This window comes from Crocodylus porosus, unplaced genomic scaffold (assembly GCF_001723895.1).
Source record: "Crocodylus porosus isolate Cpor-Errol unplaced genomic scaffold, CroPor_comp1, whole genome shotgun sequence".
Lineage (NCBI taxonomy): Eukaryota > Metazoa > Chordata > Crocodylia > Crocodylidae > Crocodylus > Crocodylus porosus.
The window spans coordinates 171,609,428-171,633,586 of record NW_017728886.1 but is presented as its reverse complement, the minus strand read 5'-3'; the positions used below and the strand labels follow the sequence as shown (position 1 = coordinate 171,633,586).

At 38.1% G+C, this 24,159-nt stretch overlaps 1 protein-coding gene across 1 annotated transcript in view; it reads right to left on the bottom strand.

The window, feature by feature from the left end:
- The window catches only part of LOC109316845 (rotatin-like), a 139,817-nt gene that overhangs the window by 52,342 nt on the left and 63,316 nt on the right, over nt 1-24,159 (bottom strand). The window contains 9 exon segments of the mRNA XM_019545221.1: nt 1,701-1,893; nt 5,593-5,664; nt 9,009-9,167; nt 10,571-10,678; nt 15,567-15,695; nt 18,602-18,821; nt 21,249-21,403; nt 22,060-22,204; nt 23,567-23,806. Coding sequence (XP_019400766.1) covers nt 1,701-1,893; nt 5,593-5,664; nt 9,009-9,167; nt 10,571-10,678; nt 15,567-15,695; nt 18,602-18,821; nt 21,249-21,403; nt 22,060-22,204; nt 23,567-23,806 — 1,421 coding nt within the window.

The window sequence follows — 24,159 nt, the reverse complement described above, 5'->3', positions numbered from 1 at the left end:
CAGCAAAAGTATATAGCGGTTTAGGATAACTGTATTCATTTGAAACTCCAGCTGCATAAAGTTTAATCAACTTAAGTGATCAGATACAAGTTTAATAACAATATGATAAAAATCTACACACAGAAAACAAACATAATGAATAAGTGGAGGTCCCTGCCTCAAAGACCTTATAATTTAATTTTAGGTTTTACCATATTTTAAAGGCACAATTGGTAGCAACAGAGTAAGCATAATGTAAAGGCTATTGTTTTAATGCTAAGAGTGAAATGTGTCACGCATACCACATTGTATGGCATAGGAACCCTTCAGAGTGGGAAGGGCTGCATCTGTTCTTACACTTTATAATTTTGAGCCCTAGCTAATTGTTAAGACATTTTAATTTTAATTTTTTTTCTTAATAGAAAGGTGCCAGTAGGTAACCATCCTAGACTAATATTATTTTATATATTAAATTATATTACTATATACTGTCGAAGACTGATATCAGAATATAGATACATGGGAAATGGCAGTGCCATCATAAAGCCATAGGTATCAAGAAATATTCACATCACTTTCTATGCTCTTGGTAAAAGAGAATGAGGGTGCGTAGCGTGTGGCCCACAAAGGTCACTACTAGTCAAAAAACTCTGATCCTGAGCACGTGAACATGCACAACAAAAGTAAAAAGTCTTCATGAACTCGATGCATATTCCCTCGTGACATACCTTCCAATGACATTTCATAGTATGTCTTAAGAGTGTCAGTCTGTTAACATTATTTATCACAAGTGAAATGAGATTCTGGATAGCCTTCCAATAGGAATAGTGGAGCCAAAAAACTAAATAGGTTTAAGTTGGAACTTGATCAGATTATCACCAGGATTATTGACAGCTGCCTCAAATAGCAAGAGACTGGACTCTATGACACAGAACTTCTTTCCTATTTATGTGCCTCAGATATCTTAGGATTGCAATGCTGTGAAGACAACTTTGCTTTTAAAAGCCGCTCATATTAATGACTGCCTGAACTTCCTCACTGTTACTGTGATAACCCTCTTACAATTCCTAATTAGTTTAACTTCCCCCACCAATACTTTGCATCAAATGAACCAGATGATGTAATAGATCTTTTAAATCAGTAACCCCTAAAAAAACATACAAATGCAAGGTTTACAATTGTCCACAGAGTATAGACTAGGTAAACTATGATTTTACATTTTTAAGAAAACTGTGTAACATCATGGAGCTGATGCTTTAAGCTTTCATTCAACTAACAACGACAATTTGCAATGATTTTCGAAAAAGAAAAACTTAGAGATGGTTATTAGTAATATAATAAATTATATATGGAATATGCATCGAGTTCATGCAGACTTTTCACTTTTGTTGTGCATGTTCATGTGCTCAGGATCAGAGTTTTTTGACTAGTAGTGACCTTTGTGGGCCACACGCTATGCACCCTCATTCTCTTTTACCAAGAGCATAGAAAGTGATGTGAATACTTCTTGATGCCTACGGCTTTATGATGGCGCTGCCATTTCCCATGTATCTATATTTTGATATCAGTCTTTGATAGTATATAGCAATATATAATTTAATATATAAAATAATATTAGTCTAGGATGGTTACCTACTGGCACCTTTCTATTAAGAAAAAAAATGAATTCTAAACTAGAAGAATGTTTGCCCTAAAAACAATGTATTGAAATTGTCACTTACCACTTACGCAACTTCTTCCAGCTAGGAGGCCATCTCCAAGGGAACAATTTAAATCAAACATGTAGCGCCCAAGGTAACAGTTCTTCACCATCTGCTTCAAATGTTCATAGAAGTGGCAATGGTATAATAGAGCTTGAAGAGCAGGTTTTCCTATTTGAGATACGCCGGACTCTTCATCATGTACACAAGGACCCTGAGGAAACAAGGTTCATATCCATACATACATCTCTTAAACAGGAATCTATATTACAGAACAAACTGCCCCTAGGAAAATAAAGTAAGAACCTTTCCTATAAATTTAACCAAAGGAAGAACAGCATATACATTATATTTAAAATTGACAACCTTATCATATTAGTACATTCAGTCATAATCAGTTGCATTGATTTTTAAATATTCACTAATAATGAAAAGCATTTTGGACACGTTTTTGGAAAAATCACAAGTAGTGACTTTTAAAAGCAGGAGAAAATAAAATTATTCTAAATTAAAAGTAACTCTTGGTTATAACCAGTATTTTAGCACTACTTTTCCATCCTTTCTGACTGGTAATACCAATGCAGAACATTAATTGTTTTCACTATTTCCCTTTTACTCCAATTAAAGAACATGCAGTTCTTTGACAAAGAATTTTGTGCTTCATGTAAACTGTTAATGAGTTAGTTATAGGGCTGCACTCTATGCTCAGAGGGTGTCAGCAATATGCTTTGGTTGCATCAACCATGACAACTGCATACTCTGGGAATTTTGCAGACATTAAGTATGATGACATTGCATCAAACTTTTGATATCCAAAACTCTGCCAGTTTAAAAACCCTGTGCCAAGTACTTTATGGCCAGAGGGACAAGTTAAAAGGCACTGGAGTAATTCACTAGTTTTATTCACAGTGTGCACTGACATCAGCAACCTTGAGATAACATAATATGTTGTAGTCCAGTAACATTAAATTACATAGGCTGATTTTACTAATGGCTAAAGTTTGTTATGTTGTTTTCAAAAGGGGGTAGGGGGCGGAAAGAGTAGAAAGCTCTCCATTGTTATCAAGATGATATACTGCATTGTCACTGCAGTTAACATATTCCATTCCAAAATTTGGTCTCCAAACTCTCAGGCGTGGCTGGTGAACTCCAAGTGGTGGGGCAATGGAGCGTCCCACAGAAGCAGCAGGGGGTTTTATAGCCATCTGGCACTGGGGAGGATGGGGGGAAAGGGGTTTGCAGCTGGCTGGGAGTAGGGATGGTTGCAGCCTCTCCCTACCGGCTGGAGTGTCCAGCCAGCTGCAAACCCTCTCACCCCCTCCCGGCAAGCTAGAAACCCCACCTTGCTGCCAGCCAGGTGCAAGCCCACTGCCCGCCCCCATGGGATGCTACACCGCTCCACCAGTCAGAGTTTACCAGCCACACCTGTAACTACCAACACTTTCAAGCAGTTGCAGAGGGGATATATCTTTATGTTCTTAAACATTCCTCTATTATTCCCTATATCCTGTTATTTTTTCTTTGAACTTACTTACTTACATTACTTGGACTATGGACAAATCATCTCTTAGTGAAAAGAAAGGCTATTTCTCCTTAGCCCCAACATGAATTCTAATTGTAATTTTACATTTTAAATTGGCTGCTTAAATGTCAATAGTTTTATAAATCTACCAGGTACCATGAAATACTGCTGGATAATATCTTTCAGCATGCATGCTTATTAAATGACCAGTGCAATGTCAGTTAAATTATGTGTCTTACTAAGAATCAGAATCATGTTGACCCAAGTCAGTACTGTTACTTGTTACAAATTTGTTATGCCTCATCTGCAGTATTTTGATTTAATCCAGTCTTTTTTATCTTACTTTCAAAGCTTTTGATATTTTTTATATAGCATGAGAACATTTAATAAACAATTTATAGACACATACAAAAAGGTTCCCATGTTTACATCCTACTAGATAGAATAATATTCTAGAAGTATAGCAATTAAATTTAACTGTTTGTATGAACAGTTTTTATAAAAGACTGAAACAAAGCCCAGATTAGAGTGTGCCTACTTCCATGTCCTCCTTCCTTGCAAGATGTAGCAGTTGATTTTTGATGCACACTAACCACACCTTTCTTGCCCCCCATAGGTTGAAGGTAGGAATTGTGCTCCCCCTTACTGGCTGATCATCTGGAAGACAACCTTTCTGTTCCTCCAAAGGGACTTAATAAGGTCCACCTGCAGATTGTTAGTTCAAATCTTCTGTTACAGGCAAAATATCCAAAATGCCTGACGGGCTGGTATGGTCAAGGAAGGCTGTGGTGGCACCAAATGAGTGACAGCATTGATGCACTAAGGACAGACAATTCTTAAACAGGCTAGGACCTAGGTGAAGGACTCTGAAGTAACCTGGTGACTGAGGGGACATTTGATAACAATTTCAAGTTATTTAAGGGTGCTTAAATGGAGGATAGAGACAAACTATTCTCTGTAGCTACAGGGTAGATATAGTAAAAAATTACTTAGTTAACTGATCAAATATTTGTCAAATAATGGTCAAATATTTTAAGCATTAATTTATGAGAACAGTGGAAAGACTAAATCGCCTGTAGGTTAAGATAATTATGCTAATCATAGAAAACAAGTTATTTAACTGTTATTGGACACCGTTACCTAACAATAGAAAATTCTAAAAAACTGTAATGATTTTTATGACTATCAATGTTTGGCAAATGTAAATATGTATGCTATTCAAGACCCTAAGGATATTCAAGGTGCACAGGAGCCAGTGACACAGAACCAGCAAAGAAGCCAGCAAACAAGGGATTTTGAGTGGTGAGTTTTTTGGCAAGTTTTCTCAATCACTTCTTGCTTCCTGCCTTCACTGTAAGCATGCTAAGTGGAAAGAGGTGAAGGAGAAAGGGAATTTTTAAGGAAACAGTTCTATTTATTTATTTATTCAGGACTGGTCTTATGGGTTACAGATGTGCTTCAAGCACAAGGCCAAAGAGATTCTAGTTGGAAGTCCAGAACTAATTTTGGTTCTGCATAACAATTGTGGCAAGCTAACTGGTGTCTGAACATCTGACTGTCCTAACAGAGTGCAACTGAAACTGTTAAGTTTATTCTGAAACTTTAAGGAAGAATAAAGGTATGGCAAAAGTATACTCATTTACCATGCCAGTCATGCCCAGATCTAGAAGGCACTGGATGCGGTAACTGTTTCTGACATGACTATTGATATGTGGCTAAAGGCTCTTGGAACAGGTTAAGGGATACGGACACTGGAGAATCATTTACTAGCCTGAATTATTTTAAAGAAAATCTTTAGGTAGAATGAAGGAGGGTCTAACCTGCGAACACAACAGTAAATTCTATTAAGGAAGCTTGTAGGAGCAGGAAAAAAATTCTTATGCTTGGTCTCATACCTCCCCAACAGATAAAGCTTTTCAAAATAGTTCCACACATCTCAACAGCAGCAATATCAAACCCATCAGTAGGAATATGGAGATGGTTTTGAGAAGTGTGTTATAAAAACTCAAAAGCAGTAACTTGCTTTCACAAGAGATGGCTACACTGCTAAACAAAGATGTATTCTCAGTTCACCCAAAACAAACTGTTAATCTGAATTTTTCATAATCTGCCAAAATGTCATTACTATAAAAGGAGCCATCAGGTGCATTTTAAACAGTAATTACTGCTCTGAAGAATACAGATGAAACAGTAATTATTCTCTTTCAGACTTACTGAAGGTTTGATAACAATATATTTCCCATTTCAAAATATTTTAGTTTTATTTACACACAAAAGTTTTCCATTTATACCATACACTTAAATACTATGTATGTACTAGAATACAGTTTTATTTTTAATTATGCCACCTTATGCATAGCAATCCCATGCCAAAGACAAATAGCCCCTCACCTGCCAAGCACAATCTTTCTTCTCTTCAGTAGGCATTGGGATCACAAGAAGGTTCTGAAGAATAAAAGCAGCCTAAAAGAAAAGAAAAGTGTTAATACTGCCATCTTGCTGAAGCTGCTGGACAAAACAAAGCACCAGATTCAACAGCACTGTAACAGCATCATAGGTCAAACTGGCATATTAATCAGCAACTCACTGTGCTAGCTTAAACATTCCTGAAGCCATTTAAAATGTCAAGATTTACTGTGGCACAAAAAGGATGCAATCAATTTAAAAATCCTAAAACACCACCTAAGAGCACTAATACAATATAGCATCAGAGGGGAAAAAACTCTCTTTTCAGTTTATTTTATGGAACTGATGGTATTGTATACAGCGGTTCACTGTTTTCCTAATATAATTAATTTATCTGGATTTCACATAATAGCTATGGAGAGAAAAATATTTTGAAAGAGCAAAACAAATGTTATTATAAAAATATCAAAGACAGAAGAAATACAGGCCAGGTGCAATATCAAAAACTATTTAGGTATTACTTTTACAATTACTACATTCAAGTTGACTGAGTCTTTTTATAACACAGAAATGCAGGTCTTTCAACAATTGTCCCCAGTATCTCACATGCACACCTACGGAAACTGCTTTGTTTAAACTGTAAAACACTTGATGCTGGGACAATGTCTACTTGCATACAGGACTAAGTTCACCGTTACCTCCTAAGTAAGAGCCCAATTGCCACTTAGAAGACTTCCTTCTTTAAATATCCCAAACTGTTTTTGTTATGTTTTTGGACGTAATAAAATGTGAAAAAAGAATTCTGATAATTAATTTTTAAAATAACTACAAAAGATGATCCCAACTGTTCTACAATAATCTGGACACCAAAAGATTTACATTTTTGGAGCATTTTTGTGCAGAAGTATTCTACATTGTTTTACTTTAAAATAGGTAGCTTGTTGAGAAAACATGTCTCAGAAGTATTTTAATATCTTAAAACTGAATTATACAAGCTTGAATCCTTACATTTTGGTTGTACAGTGGGCATGGAAGGAAACTGAAAAGTCACATTATTGCTATGCTAAATTCTTCCATCACAATTAAGAAAAAATCTAAATATTTAGCTGAACACTTCTAGCTCTACCTTTTAATAGATGATACCTCATACAGTTAGATAGTGTACTATAATTGTAGGGGAATAAAAGAAGAAAACTGCTATTTCAGTTCAAAATGAGAAGCAGGTTATATTAAATTCATAAATTTCTCTTAGATTTACAGTTTGGATAAATATATAGTTAGCGCTGAGTTAAGACATGAGAACAAAGTTCATAATTTATTTCATCAGCCCACTGCTCAGTCTCTAAATAGTTCAGAAGGCTTCTTCAAGTCAAGGAAAAATATCCTTTATATGCATAAAAGATAAGTGACTTCTGCTTAAGTTATGAAGCTCATTACTTATTGTGCATTTCTCATGAACTGGCAAAATCTACTTCCAGTGCTTCTCCATGAAGTGCGAGCACTATATCCATCAGGCACTGTTAACACTGTAAACAATGCTAGTCTATTCAAGAAGTTGCAACAGAGACCATGAACATGCACTGATTTCAAAGCTATATTCAATTAACTGTATTTGAGCATTTTGGTAGTCTGAGCTGTGTAGAGAAAACATACTAGGAAATACACTCAGGGATTTTTTTGTTGTTGTTTTTTTTTTTTACTTAAACTACTCAAGATATAACATATGAGGCCCTGGCATACATTTCAATTATGACATGATTGAGATGCAAATCTATAACATGCTATATATATACACACCCCAATTTATAGCATCATAGCAGGGAAAGCCAGGCACAAAAAAATGTTCCACATACATTGTAGAAGACTTTTGTGTCTGGTTGGTATGGACCCTTAAATTGAACAGGTAGCATGTGTGCCTTACCCAGAACTACCCCATGCCAATCTGACTTTCAGTTGATAATCTGAATCAGCTTGGGGCAGCACCATGTCTAAAAACTGAACATGCAGCTGGGCTTCACAGGGTTGTTTTATAGCCAGAAGTAAAGGGAAAGTGGAGTCAAGAAGCCTCTCCCCAGCCCTGGCTCCAAGGACCCTGGCTTTTGAATCAGTATGGAGCCAGGCTGTCTGGTGTTTTTTAGGCCTGGGGATGCCCTGGGGCCTGGGACAAAGCCACCCCTTGGATAATTGTGGCTTCAGGACTCCTGCTACTGGGATCTGAGGAATGTATGTCCCATCCCAAATACTGCACGCATTACCGTGTTTCCTCAAATCTGAATCTAAATCACACTATTAGTTTCATGTCTGACAGAGGCCATGGAAGAACAAAAGCTATTTAATAAATAGTTCTACAATTTAAGTGAATGACTACTGAGTGAAACTGAAAAGAAATAGTTAAGGGGTGATATGAGGGCCACCTACAAGTTTATCAGGGGTGACCACCAGTATCTGGGGGAATGTTTGGTCACCAGAGCGCCCCAAGGGATGACGAGGTCGAACGGTCATAAACTACTACAAGACCGTTTCAAGCTGGACATAAGGAAGAATTTCTTTATTGTCTGAGCCCCCAAGGTCTTAGAATAGCCTGCCATGAGAGGTGGTTCAAGCACCTGCATTGAACACCTTCAAGAGCAAAATGGATGCTTATCTTGCTGGGCGCCTATGACCCCAGCTGACTTCCTGCCCTTTGGGCGGGGGCCTGGACTAGATCTTCCGAGGCCCCTTCCAGCCTTAATGTTTATGAAATCTATGAAAGATATTCTATTACACTATGCTTTGTTCACAGAACTACCCAATCAGCTGTGAAGAATATTGAGACAGGCTTTCATATGTCACTTCTGTAAGCCATAAATTTGTTAAAATAAATTTTTCTAATATTTACAAAAAGGAAATCAACTACTACATTTTAAGTTAAGCTAAATGATGAGAATAAAATGAACATACCATTAATTTCTTTCAACACCAAAGAAAGAATACACAAGCATTCTGACATCTCCACATTGCATATATCATTGTTTTTCATAATGTTATAAATATATACAGCAAGAATGGTTAGGGATTATTTTTATAATGCTTCAAGCAGTAAGAGCAAAAGAAATCCTTCTAAGCACCTTACTGTTTTTGTGGCTCCAATGAAACTAGCACATCAATGAAACAGATTACTTCTGCTTTTACATTAGTAATCATGTCTCTTCAGTGCTTTTCAGCTGAATGCTAAATGAAGAGGGTGAAAAAAAACATTTTCATTAGGTGCATTTAACTTGTGAAGGAACAGGAATGTTGTGCCATCATAAATAAATCTTCTCACAAACAGCTTAATTTTCATATAGTTGTTTTCATTCTTTATGACCTTAAAGGTTTTACAGATGTATATTCATGAACAACAGAACAGAAAAAAAGCATACCTCCCGGCGTACCATGCTACATTCAGATTGATCCAGAAATATGTTTATTACTGTTCCCCATAATCCTCCAGAAATGTTCTGACAGCTGTCTGCTAAAGCAATGCATCCTGCTTTAAGAGTTGTAAGAGCTGATCCAATTCCAAGTGATGTGAATCTTACCTGGAAGAAATTCACAAGATAAGGTAAAAAAAAAAAAAAAAAAAAAAAATTATAGTAAAAAGCAATATTTTACAATTATTTCTCAAACTTCTACTATAAAGCATACTGTCCTAATCCCTAAACTACCTTGAAAAGTTACTGACTGACTTGTGTTCCAAAGCTTTTATACCCCTTTTATACCCCTTCAAAAGCTTTAAGTATTGAGACTACAAAATTCTATCCACCTAAGTAAGAAATGCAGACATGCCTAGAAAGCTGAGTAAGCATCCAGAAGTCTTTAGAATAATCTGACAATACCTCAATTTTTGCAATATTACATATAAAAATAGCTGCTCATACATTTATGCTAACAAATATAAACAAAATATTAAGGCCTTAACATTTAATATTATTTGACAAGTAATGGAATGTGGATGCCTTACTGAAGTCTACAAACACATGTAACTTTTTTGTATACATGTTATCATACCTCAGTCTTTCTATAAAACCTAAACTGTGCTCAGCAGTTTAACTACAGGATGGAGAGAGGAAGGAAGAGTGAGTGGGGGCACCAACTTAGGCAGGACACAAATATAAGTGCTGCTGCTACTGTCAGTCCAGCACTATAACAGTGCAGTGCCACTGGTGAGGGTATAAAACTGCTGCTGCCCAGCCACATCTCTGACTATACTAGTATTGGTAACTGGCTGGCCTGCTTCTTTTCAATGAGATTCAAACTTAAAAAAAAAATTAAGATCCCCATTCATAGTTGTCAAGGAAACACCACAAGAATCTTACTAGCCAGGTTTAAAGCTTCAGTTTTATTTCAAACATTGTTTAAGACACTGCTTAGCATTCAGCACCACTCTGAGAAATATAAAAATTAGATTTCGTTTTTATTGCATCAACTGATTCGTGTTAATGATCATGTTACAGTGATTCTGTAGCCATGACAGTCAAGGTTTTATGCAAGAGGCAAGAATTTTGGGGGGATGATATCTTTTATTGAACCAATTTACATGTTTGGAGTAAAGACAGACAAGCTTCTGAATGCAAGACATTCTTTATCAGGTCTGAGGAGGGAAGCAAGCAAGCACAGCCTTCATGTTAAAAGGAATTTTATTTTTATTTTGCACACACATACACACACTTCTGCTTATAGTTAATAAAAAGAAAGTGCAGAAATCTTGCATACTATGGTACCATGAACCATTACCCCGAGTAACTAAAAACAGAAAGTGACAGACTACAGAACTGTGGCGATAACATTCATTTGAAGATACATTTTGGATTTTTCTGTTACACTGACCACATTTAAAATTGTGCCAATTTTTTAAGCCTCATCATTAAAATATAATTTAAAAAATGTGATACATGCATTTCTTAAACTTGGAACAACTATTTTACTGCCACAGTACACTAACCTCAGGGTCTCTGTCTACCCATAATGGAACCAGCCATGCCAGACCTAGTCGAGAAGGATCTTCTTCTTCACTGTTTTCATAAGGCAAGAACCAGAGAGAGACCAAATCCTGGTCAGAAAGTAAAAAGCAAAGCAATATGTTTTAGGAAGTAACCTTTTGAGCATGACTTCCTTTTGTTTTTCTAAAGCTTATTGCAACTTACAGAGTGCCCATGTTGTAGGGCACAGATTCTGACTTAAACCCTGCAAAATTGCCTACACTTACTTAAATCTATTAATTGAGTAAAATTAAGTACACGTGTAAATCTTCACAGGATTAGGTTCCGAATGATAAACAGATCACCCGCAAGCTGCAGACACTTCAGATGAAAATACTGCAAATCGTTTTAACTCAGAAGGGGATAACTGAGTTCAGCACAACAGTGGGAGACAAAACTCAACACTAATTCTAATACACTAAAAGCCTTAGCGTGTCTGTCTGTGTCCGTCTGTAACGCTTTATTTGCACTCTGACTGGTTGTCTCGGCAGCCAATCACAATGCTGACTGAAACAACCAGAGTACTCTGCACAGACAAACACACACAGTGGAGCACCACTGTGATGGTGGGGACAGAGGGTGGCAGTGCTCTGTCCCTGCCTGCCACCCCCTGGTCATTCATGATGGTCAATTTGCTAGTCATATATAAAACAAGAGACCCTGTTACTTAATACTATGCTGATGTTTCTCCTTTCTTAGTACCCACAAAGCTGATACTGATTCATTTGAGGTCACATAGTGTCATATGCTATTTAGTTCCAGATTTTGTACAGAGATTGTGAATCTCCTTGCATGTTCATTTCTTTGTATCACATTAAAAGAATATATACTTACTTACTTGCAAAGTGTTATGTACATCTAGGTGCTGCATAAGCAGAATTTCTAGATTGATACCATATCATTATTGTCAGGATAAACAATGATCACCAAAGTTTTGTGTTTTACTATCATCTTGGCTTTTCAGATTTTTAATACTGTAGATAATTCAGATTTAAATTCCTTTTTAAATTAAATATACTGTACTCTAATTTCATCACAGGGGAAGAGGCAAAAGACAATGCTTAACCCTCACTAATATTATTTGCAGCACTTTCATTATAACTGTAACTGGGCAGGGGGCTGGACCCGATGATCTTGTGAGGTCCCTTCCAGCCCTAATGTCTATGAAATCCATGATACTATATTGCTTAGAAATCCATAATGCCCTAATTACAAGAAAATAAATATCACTTTAGACGTGTTATATCCAGCACTGAAAAATAAGAGAAAAATCGGCCATGATGCAGCTCACAAGAAAAATTAAGTAGTAGTATTGTAAGGCAGTTAAAGAAAAAAGTCAGCAGAAAAAGGAATAATCTACTTGATAATGAATACATCAATTTATTTTAATGTGAACCAATTCAACTGGCATAAACAATGCACTGAAAATAACTTTTTTAAAATGTACCTTTTTTATAAAATAATTTGCATAGAGGTGAAAAATAATTTATTCCTACCTATATAGTAATTGATATCTAAATTACTGGTGTTGTAAATCAGGATCAGGATCTGAATCTCTTCTATGAACATAGTTGCTTAGGACAATCTAGGGAGCAACACTGCAGTACACAGCGTATATAAAATTTATAGCTACAGAAACATATAGTTGACCATATTACCATACATATAACTCCACATAATTAATACATAACCTTCTACCACCACCAGTGAAGGCCTAATCATTCATCTCTGCATTTATGGAATGATTCTACAATGTGCTGAGCTCCTCCTGCAACGTGCCAATTACTCCATATCCCGTGAATGCAAAGGAAGCTGTCAGCACTTGGTACCTTAAGCAGGGGATTAACACCTCAAGGGGACTGGAACCATATCAAATTTGGAAAGTATATTGTGTTATTTTCTTATTGCTTGTTAAGAGTGACTGTTGTTCAATCATATCTTTTCTGTCCCAGAGGGAAAAGACCCATCTTCATTCTGCTGATTAGCTAAACAAGAGACACCCAAAGTACGCCTTGATTATGAGCAAAGATCAGCACGTGGCAGCCAGGCAGTGTGGTGGAAAGCAGCTCCTGCTGCTCCCTCCAGTTAAGTCTATGGGAGTGGGGTCACAGGCAATGCGTGGAGTGGGGGGCACAGGCAACATGGCAGCAGGTCACAGGAGTGGGTATGGGGGAGCAAAGACAACACATTGGGAGGGTGGGGGGCACAGTCAAGGGTGGGAGGGAGCATGTGGCCCCCTCAGATTACTGCATCAACAGCAAGATGCAGAGCTGCAGCCTGGCCAGACCAGCTCCAGGCAGAAGCTGCCTCCGCATCCTAGCAGGCAGGAAGCGTGGGAGAGAGCATTGCACCACACACACCACCATGGCTGCTAAGGCAAGGTGCCCCCAGCCTGCCCAGCAGCAGCAGGAGCACAATTTTGGGCCACCACCGCTATGCCTCACCATGGTGGCCATGGCAGAGCAGTGCTGGCTCCTGCCCAGAGCTGGTCTGGCCACGCTGCAGCCACGTAACCTGCTGTGGGGACAGAAATCGGGGGGGGGGGGCACATGCCCCCCCTGCCCCCTCACACAATCGCCTTTGCCCCTTCCCCATATACCCACCCCATTCCTCACAGCCCCACCCACTTCCTCACACTATGGTATTTGAGGGCAGGAGCGAGTGGAACCAGCAGGGCCAGGGAACTGCTATAAATTGGGAGCTAGGGGCAGCAGCGGGCCAGGGAGTTATGGGAGTGAGGGGCACTGGCAGGGCCAGGGGGCTGTGGGTTGGGAGTGAGGGGCAATGGCACAGGCAGGACACTGGCATATCAGGGCTGCTCAGCACCACAGAGCAGCAGAGGGGAAGGGGGAGGGGACAGCCGCAGCTGGACCTGCATCCTGGTGAGCGAAAGGAGCAGAGGAAGCTCTGATTTTGCATGATAAAAAAATAGACATGCACTGATACATCGGTCCCGTATTGTACTGGCACTGATAAAAGGAAAAACTGACATTATCAGCAACTGGCTTCTTTTGGCTAATAATGTCACCCACAAACGCTGCGTGCATGCCCACAGCTGTAGTGCAGCATGCGGGTGGTCAGGAGTGCAGCCTGGCAGTGTGAAGAGCAGCATCCGGCTGGTAAGTCTGTTCGGGGAAAGAAGAGGTGTATGGGGGGTGGGAACCAAGGCCCCCGCGTGGAGGGAGGGACTGGGGTTGGTGCTAGGGTTGGCACTGACACAGGGGCAAGCACTGCACAGCTAGGGCGGGGTGGGGCCTGGGACAGAGCCACAGCTTGTCTGGGGGGGAACAGCTCCCACCACTGCACATGTTCTGAGAGGGTATGGGGGTGGGTGGGCTGGCTGTGCCCCCTGGATCTGAGTGTGGTGCGAGGGTGGGCTGCTGTTGTTGCCTGGGCCAGGCTGAGTTCAAGGAGGGAAGCAGCAGCACTTGGAGGCCTATGGGGGGGCTACCTCAAGATTGACCATAACCCCCGCTCCCAGCGCCACTGCCTGTCCCAAACACAGCCCAGCCCAGCCCAGCTCCCCTGCTGGGTAGAGCCCAGCACTGCCCCAAGTGGCAGCCCACCCTCGCCCTGTGCAGATCCAGGGGGCACACCCCCCCATGCCCTCCTAGGATGAATGTAGTGGTGGGAGCCACCTGCCTCCCCCTCCACATATGCCCTGGATGACCTGTGGCTTCATCCCACACCCCGTCCCAGCTATGCAGCGTCTGCCCCTACCTCACCTCTCTGTGGGGGCCTCGGTCTGCCCCCTCCGTGCCCCTTCCCCGCTGCTCTGGATGCCACATAGCGACAACGGGATCAGACTCTCTCTCTCTTTTATATCAGAGAATTGGGGGGGTTTAAATAGAGAAAACCAGGATCCCTTATTACAAGGCAAGTGGCCTAACTCTACAACCCTTGTACTGCACAGTACACAAGTGCAAACTGATCTCAGTGACTCAGGAAGCCCCTTCCAGTTCTATGTATCCTGAACTGCAGTTGTCCAGTCTTGACTATAACCAATGATTCCTATTTTGAATATTCCTTCTCCCAAAATGGATTACAGTAGAAATCCTGCTTTGCTTTTAGTCAGTTTAGGCTTAAGAACATATTTTTCGCCTTACTCATATCACTGAAATTCCAGCTTGCACAATATGATCACAATGACTTGGGACACAAAGTTTAGGTCTGTATTATGAGAATTCAATTACTTTAAAAAAAATTAAATCATCTATTCCTTGAATAGCTTATCTAAATAACTTTAGGTATATGTACAGAATTTAGGAAATAACAGTGAAGTCCTGAACACTAATATTGTATTTGTTTAGGCCTTGATACAGTAAACAGGTGGCATGTGCTTATAGTTAATAGGAAAAAATTAGGCTGTTTAAGAAGTAAGCATGCTCTTAGAGATGCTATCCACAGTTCTGAAAACCAACACTGCTGTAAACAACTAGAATTATGCAATATCTTGTTAACGAGGTTTCCATTTCCAGAACTGTTGGAGACATTGAGGTGTGTCTTAATTTCAAATAAAAGAAATTATTGCATTTCAAATAATCTTGAGGAGACTACGCTTTAAAAAGGTAAAAATTAAAAATATTTTATTTTAGCTACCCTTAACATTGTGTTAGGCCAGCATTCCCTTTGAAAACAGTGGGATTACTTTTGTGATTCTATTCAATTCAGTAAGGTTAGCAGAACTGAACCCTTAGCTAGTTTGTATAAAATACTGGTATTAATGTTCTATAGTGCTCAAATTCAGAGTTATCTAAAGTATAACTTTTCCAAACCAAGCACCAACAGAAATTAAATTCTTCTGCTTTCTGAACTCAAGTAAGAAAAACACATTTTCCCAGTTGAAAGAGAAAAAAAGAGAGAAAGAAAGAAACTATACTTTTAACTTTGTCAATAACAACGTGTCAGTACTTAAACCATACAGAAGACAAGGTGAAGGACAACTTTTAATGCGCTCACTGTATTTTTGGCTTGAGCCATCATTTCATGGGACAAGTGAAGCAAGCAAAGTACTGTGCTCTTAGTGACACCTTTTCCCATGAACGACATAGCATTTCCTCCCCACTCAACGTAAAACGACGAGATGACCTGGAAAAAACAAAACAAACTATTACCTGAAGTGAAGCTATCATGAAATATACAGACAGTAAAAACTGTTCTACAGACTCCCATGAATTCAAATCATAACTAAGAAAAGTCAGTAGCCTTTATCAAATATACATTTTCCTTGCATTTTTAGCCATTCTATTATAATTCTAGACATTCTATTATAACAAGTTACATTGTCAGAGGCTAACTTGTCATATAGCTATAATCTCATGTTCAGCAACCTGCTCTTATCTTGGCTTTCCTTCATGTCTACAGTGACTTTCGTTTACCTATTGTTTATAGACCTGGTAGAACTTTTGTGTTTTCATTCTACTCATTATTTATCTTTTTTTTTTGGCCAAATCTTGTATTAGCGTACTTAGAATTTTAATGTATTCTTTTGTTTACATATTTTCAATTTTTAACCTTGGACACTCTCGCACATAATTTGCCAAAACCTAGGCCCCAAATAATTCCAAGTCTGTCTGATTAATTTAGTATTTACATGCTCTGATAGGATAATTCAAAGTAGGGAAGGAGCACAAACCTGCCCCACATATAATTTATGAAGATCTGCATACTTTATAGTTATAGAAGCCCTTTTAATATTTTCAGTTCTTAAGAAATGTCCCTTGGACAGTCTGAATTCACTATCCAGGAGAAACTGGTTGGTTGTATCATAATACCTGTGTGAAAAATAGCTTAAGGTCTTTCTTTCGTTGTTGGCACTTTGTACACTATAAAGGACAGTCATTTTGAGCTGTTTATTGCTACTTGTATGAATTGAAAATCTTTATTTCATACAGGAACACCTGCTGAATAGTAGCAGTTACAGTAAGCTGATGTAACTGTCTGGCCAGAGATTGTTAAAACGTAAAAAAACAAAAATCAAACCTGCGTAAATCAGACCTAACTAACCTGCTTAAAGTATGTTAAGAACAGCATGTAATGGAATGTATTTTCCCCCAAACCATGGCGATTACAACCTATCCATTCATCTCTGTTTCCCACCATTCCATGAAACAACTCTCTATCAAGTTATATGTTATTCGGTTGACTTTAAACTGCATAACACTAAGATCCTATCTGCATTATGTATTATCAGGAGGATCTCTACTGCCTATTTCCCAGCTGTTATCTGAAACCAATCTCTTTAGCAGAAAACCTTGTTCTTTGCAATAGCATCAATAATTTGGGTGCCTTTTTAAATTTAAAATCCCATCTGAAGCAGTCAATCAAGTGGCTCTAGCTATTTTATTTCCATTTCAGAAACCTTGCCACTTCATCGTAACTCAGTGTTTCAACACTTACTTTACATTTTTTGTTTCATCATAACAACTCACAGTTAATATAGAGGTTACCAAGAATCTCTCTTGAGAGCTAGAAAAAGCATGGAAAAAGGTATATATTCTGAATCTTGAAAAGGGCAATAGCCAATGTATTTATTTTCACTCTGTTTCATAACCAGTAACAAGATAAAAATTTTTAAAATCTAGCCTTAAGTATTTTTTATGTTATAAAATTATTTAAGAACACTGTATAGTTGTACTTTTGAAAAGAAACTAGAAAAATAATCATAACATTTTGGGTGTACTCATCATGTAAGGCTCTTGTTAGTTCAGTGAGTTTTCCCTATGTTACTTTCATCTAAGGTACTGAGAGATGTTCGTTTAAAAGGAGTAATGGGATCTGACCCTTGATACTAAACCTCACAATCCTGGGCTCCCCCCGAAACCACCAGCAAATTGAAAGCTGGGTGCCTGACAGTCAAACTGACTGTCAGCTTGCTTTAGGACCACACTAGGGCTCTAAACAGCAGTCTAATTTATCAGTCCAGGTGTTCCTTTTTTGGAAGGTTTAAAAGGACATCTGCTTGTAGACAGATACAGTGTGCATGTCTGTGTGTGTTCATAGTTACAAAACACAGTCAAAATGTCCAGAAACTCAGTTTTATTTTTTAAATGTTCTGGCTTATACACCCCCCTAGTATTTGGATTGATTTCTTAATTTTTAATTTCAATTAATATTTGTCTTTACAGACTGGTTTCAGTAGCTAGCTCGGAAGACTGACAATGCAAGTTCTAGTTTTCAGCTGATGTCTTTTCCTTGAATGAGGAGGCCACCGCTCCTTATTACAAAAACAAATGTTACATAACCATTTTGAACAGTTATATAGCCAGAATAGTCCACACTAACATGAGAGTAATCTTCGTTTGGCACAGATTTCAAATCGCTCTGGATTAAATTAATTTTGATATCGCTAGTTATAATACTCTGAAAATAACATATGAACAATAAATATATTTTGCATAGACACCCATTTAAGAGCGTAAACAATTCTCAATCCGACATTGAAGTCGATGCTAGTTTTGCCATTCACTTCAAAGTGAATGGGATAAGGTCCAAAGTGCACAGATGGGAAAGATTATGGCATATCTTCATGCATGGATAACTTACTGGCTCTCTCAAAGTCTAGTACAAGTGACAACATGTGCACACGTCATAAAATATTCAGAAAGGGCACCACAGAGCATAAAAACACTGCACTCTTGTCAAACACAAAAATTAATGAAATATACAATTTTATGGACAAATCTGTTTCATTCTACCACTCAAGTTAATTATTGATTTCTAACTGGCTATATACAATATTATGATTTTCCTTCCTTGCATCTTGTAACTTATACACACCCAAAATATCAAGTTCACTAATTGTACACATCCGTTGTTAGGTTTTCACCAAAAAAACAAAACAACCCCCCCCTCAAAAAACACCACTCTGCAACCAAATTACAAGTAAAATTTCCCAAAACATATATTTCCCTCAATAATATTGTATTCACAATTTTAATATTTTGCTTTATGATTGTTACATAAATGACCAAATGACAGCATAAACAACTTACCTCGAGAAGGCCTGTTAAATATTTCATACAAATTGTGAATGATTCAATTGTGGCAGAATGTGTACTCCAGCCTGGGAATGCAGTAATGTGAACCATTCCTCGTAAAGTTCTCTCCAGAGAAGGAAGTCCATAGAAGTGGGGTGCATTTGTTACCCGTAAACACTGTAGCAGTTTCAAAGCCAGCTGTGTTCGGAAACAGTCAGCAAGTTCCAAGCCCTTTCTGTGGCCATTAGACATAAAGCAAAAATGTCAGTCAACAATATAAAAGTTTCCCTAATCTACAACTGTTCAGGTTACTAATGATATCTCACTGCATCTGTAGTTGTTCTATTAGTTTAGGTGTCTGAATCGTGTTGCCTTTTGTATATGGAAAAGTGGAAATTAACAACTCCAGCTTTATGTATTTGAGTTCTGAAAGCGCAAAATTTCATTTATCATATTGGGACATTCATTCAACTTTAAAAAAATTACTGCAAACAGAACTGTTAAAACTAAAGAACCTGTTCACCATAAGTGAAAAAAATTAAATGCTTTATAACATAAAGAAAATGACAAAGCTCAATGCATTTAAATCCATTCTAAAATCAAAGTGTTAGAGAGATTTCCTGTAGTTAGAGAGCTTCCAAGCTAGACATCAACTAAAAATTGTAGAACAGTTTGGACCATGCTCCCATTTGTAGTGACACAATTTTCTAATCCTTCTTTTTCAGATTTGCTCTCTATGCAAATGTGTAATTAGATGGTGATTTTAATTATTTTCAGTCATGTTTTTAGACATATTTTGATTAAGAGCCTTTGTACATATACTTAGGCAAAATAATGAGTTCAGAGATGCTTAGCGTTTAAGACAGAGGTGCCCAACACACATGGCATGGTGTTGTATGCATGTCCAAACACCAAATGTTAAATCAGTGATTAATAATTTCAAATACTATAAATTGATTATAAGATGAAGTTTTCTCCCCAATCAGCATAGGAAAAAATGCCTTACGTTTGCATACAAGGAAACCTCATTAAATATATTGCGTAGTGTTCAACTGCTGGTAAAAGCAGCATGCACTCACTAATAGACACCAACTATAAAGTTGATTAAATAACTTTAGCCAACACTGAGCATGTTTATAGAAAACATGGCTCATGTTGGGCAAACACACTGAATATCGAATCTAATTTTGGGGGAGTTGTCTTATATTCTGGGTCATCTTACATTCAAGTAAGTACAGCAGTATCTTTTAGCTTGATTCTTGAAGTTTAGTAGATTCATTAGTTATAACTATTAAGTATATAAAAAGTAGTCTAGATTTGAAACAGTGCCCTTCAAGAAGTGTTCATCGTATCAGTCATTCACATATCTGTCTTTAAATATATAACACAATAGAAGAAAGGTTTGGAAAGATTAAAACAATATAATCTGTAAGAAAGTCATAATAAATAACCTAAGCGACTTGATTCGGTGTACCAGTTTCAATGAATTTTAGGTAAAACACTCTCTATCAATTTCTAACATTTTTAAATTACAGAAATGTTGTTAATCCTAACATATATACAACTGCCTAAAAACCTCATTCCAACCTATCGAAGTAAATAAATAGAAATTTTACCATGACTTTTATGGGCTTTTCAAAACATAAACAGCTCTATTTCTGACACAGCTGAGAGCATAATTGCAAAATATCAGTATACAGAAAGTTACCTTATTCCACCTACTAGCAATGTACTGCTGATATGTTTAAAACTTGCATCGAGACAGACAAGACATGTCAAAAAGGCAGGCTGCTGTGAGCCAATTTACACAAAAGTTATTAATCTTGTAGCAATAAGATAGTTTAAAATAGCAGCCAAACCTATAAGATATCAGAACTCAGAATTTCTGACTGATTTAGTCAACTGTCTTTTTATTTTAGTCTGTTCAATGTTAAGCGGTACCACACGTTTATGTATGTCAGAGGTGTGAAAATCATTTGACCTTATGAGCAATGCAGGACTCATTCACGGGCTGGACAAATGGCGTGGGGCCAGCCCCACAGACGAGGTCAGGCCTATGCCCCCTCCACCCCCCAACCCTCCCCATGCTAGATCCAGAACACAAGGTGCCTGCTGCAGCCAGATCTGGATGCAAGCCACATGTGGCACCCATTCTGGTTGGTCCAAAGCAGATGCTGTGTGCAGTATGGGTCCTGAACTAGCTGAAGGAGGCACTGGACTAACTGAGCCTCCTCTCCACCTTCTGGGACCAGCATTGCCTACTGCACCTCCCCCAGATCAGCTGGAGCAGGTGCTGCATACAGCCTGGATCCCAGACTAGGCAGAATACACACCTCAGGTACTGGATCCAGCATGGGGGGGGCACAGAGAGGGAGGGGAGAGGACTGTTCAGGACTGGTCCCATGTGAGCCAGCACCAGGAACCAGATTAGGTGGCTCTGTACGCTGGATCCTGTCCATGAGCTGTATCTTTGATACTGCTGATGAGTTTAGTGGCAAGAGTCCTTTTTTTTTTTTTTTTTTTACAAGTCCGCATAGAAACTCAGCAGGTGCAGTATTTTCATATGATTACAGAAGCATTCTTGACACCCAATATTTTAAGGGTTTCTAGCTACTATACTCCCAAGTCCTGCCTTATGTGAACAGATGCTTTTATACTATACCTGTCAGTAACTGACATGAAGCAGAACAGCAAGGTGTTAGAGAGACCAATGAGTTCTTTCTCCAATCGTTGCCTGATAGTAGTCTGGACATTATCTTTTTCATCCTGTACCTGGGATTCTGGTCGCACAAGAAGATCTAGTAATGAAGTTGGATTCTAAAAAGAAGAACCATGAAAACATTCAAACATTGCAGAATGTGTTTCCTAGTACAATACACAATCTATTGAAAATTTTCTATTCAACTAGTAACAAGTTATGGTGAAGTCTGAGGATGTCATTAACAAGTATTATTTTAAAAACCAAACAAAACCAAACAAAACAAAAATACCAAACCCGAGATTAATAATTTTCTAGTACTTTGGTATCAGGCTAACAGCACTCCTAGGGAAACTCTGGGAACCCTGGCTGTTCCCAGGTTATTTTTCTCCTGAAGTGGCCATTGTTACTCTGAGAAAAAGCCTGAGCATCTCTACACACATAGTTTCTCCTAGGAGAACAGCAACTCTCTCAGGAGAAACTGAAATCTGTACAAAGCCTTTTAAGTATGTTTTTAGTATTGAAAACTTGTTCTGATTTTAAAGCATAATATTATGTATTATGAAGTAATATGATCAAGCAAATACACAGAGAGTTATGCAAGTTATTTTATTGTATTGCAACTCTGACATTACACACAAACACACAATCTGTACATTTGTTCGTGAACACATACACCAATCAAAACACTTTTCAAACCTTCATCTGTGGTTGGTTTCACAGATGGCATTTTGTACAGTCCACAAGCAATACATTTTCCCAGGTATATACTTACATTTTTAAGCAGTGTCTCCAAGACCCATTTTAAATGATCCACCTCCAAACTCCTCTTCTGTGCCCTAAGCAACTTGCTTAGAAAACTTATGACATCTGTCAGAAGTTCCTCATCTTCTGTAGAAGCTGGGAGAACTTGCAGAAACCTTTAGTACAAAAGTTCATCATGTTCATGTCTCATGTTCATGTCTAAAGGGCATTACTTGAAATACCAAGTTCCACTAACATGATAAAAAATACTTACACATAAACAGATGTATTGAGCTCTCCATAGGAAGTGTTAAATTTAGATGTCTGAACAGGACTAAAGATAGATCAAACTTCACTAATTTAACTACTGGGAAAAGTGCAGCTCTAAATTATCTGACTTTTTTTCACTAAAAGAGCCGTCATTTGCATAAGTTTTCAAGGAACTTACTTAAAATAAGTAAAACACCTAAATTACAGAAATATTGCTGTTTTCGAAATATAAATGTTACCTACTTCACAAACAAAACCAATGTCTTTCCCATATCCTAAACTTTACATTGTGTTTCTTATAACCTCCTCAAAAACAAAAAATTAATCCTGATACTTCAACTGCTTGCAGCAAGCTTCTAAAACAATTTTTTAGAAGGATATTGGCCTCAGGGTAAAGAAATGCCTACAGTATTCCATTAAGATTTAAAGGGGGAAAAAATCATCATTTCCCCTCTTGCATGTATGTGCTCCTGAAGAACATTTTGGCAGCATTCCAAAATTAATTCATCTGAGACATGTAAATATTGTTGTCAAACCAGCAACACAGCATTAGATGTTGCATCTCTCAGGGAGCATCTACACATGCACCAAACTGCGCAGTTGTTACTGTGCAGTAATTTAAAACTTGCTTAAGCAAGTGCCAACTGACTGGGCAGCAACCAGTATTAATACACAGTCCTGATGCCACATGGGTTTTTTCCCATGCTACTGCACTGTAGTGTCTGTGCCACAGTTCATGCCTGCTGACACTATGTTGCCGTAGCAACAAGCAACAGTGACATAACGTCTCGTGTAGACATGGCATCAGTCACCAAAATTATCCTGCATGTATGGAGGGAGAAAGAAACAAGACTCTCCCCATAACTACTTCTACCTGCTCCACAGAGTGAGGAAAGGGCCTAGATGGTCTCATCATCCCATCTTTCCTCTGAGTAAACACATGGAACAGGAGCTCTTCCATTAGATGACAAGAGAGCCAGAGTTCCTTGAGATCTCCAACAGTTCCCAGGATAAAGAAAAGACTTCTTAACTGAAATACCCACATAATTCTTTCAGATCCAGCATCTGCCTTAGCATTGCAATCCCCTAGCTACCTATATCTCATACCTTCCCCACATGGGTTATTCACAAAACTAGCATTTCCTAAATCTTAGGAACATGACTTTTCAATCTAAATAATATTGTTTTAAATGTGTTCTTTTTTCACATAATATATCATTATGAGGTACTCCTTCCTAACTTGTTACATGTCTTGCATTGACACTTACCTGTTTAACGTTGTTTGCCAAGCCAAGCACTTCAAAGTGGCCCCACAAGACCCAGTACTGAATTTTAAAGTAAGCCTGTCATTTAAAATATAAAAACTCATCCTAGTGACAGCAGCCCTAACTTCCCTGTGGGACACTGCTTGAACAATTGAATTAAGACAATCCTGCAGTCCACTGGCTGTGTGTGTTATCTTCAATGTGAGAATGTCTTCTGAGGATAGCTTTAATGCGTCTAAAAACCTGAAAAGAAATAAAGGAATACAGGGACAGTTAACAACCTGAATCTCTTTAAATGATTTCAATAGGCACTGATTTAATCATTTTCTTCCTATTTCTAATAAGGAAGTAAACTAGTAGTTTTAATAATTTTTTTCTTAATAACCTTTTAAAACTTCAGTGGTTTATTTGCTTGTTTTTAAATGCTGGCTCTTATCAGGAAGCTATTTGAAAGATCATGCAGAAACTAAGTATACAATGCAGACATTTTCCCATTACACAAACACTATTTCTGTATTCAGTAGACTACATAGAAAGGAATTTAGTTTTTGTATTTACTTAAGAACACTCAGAATAAATAAGACTAGACAGATGAC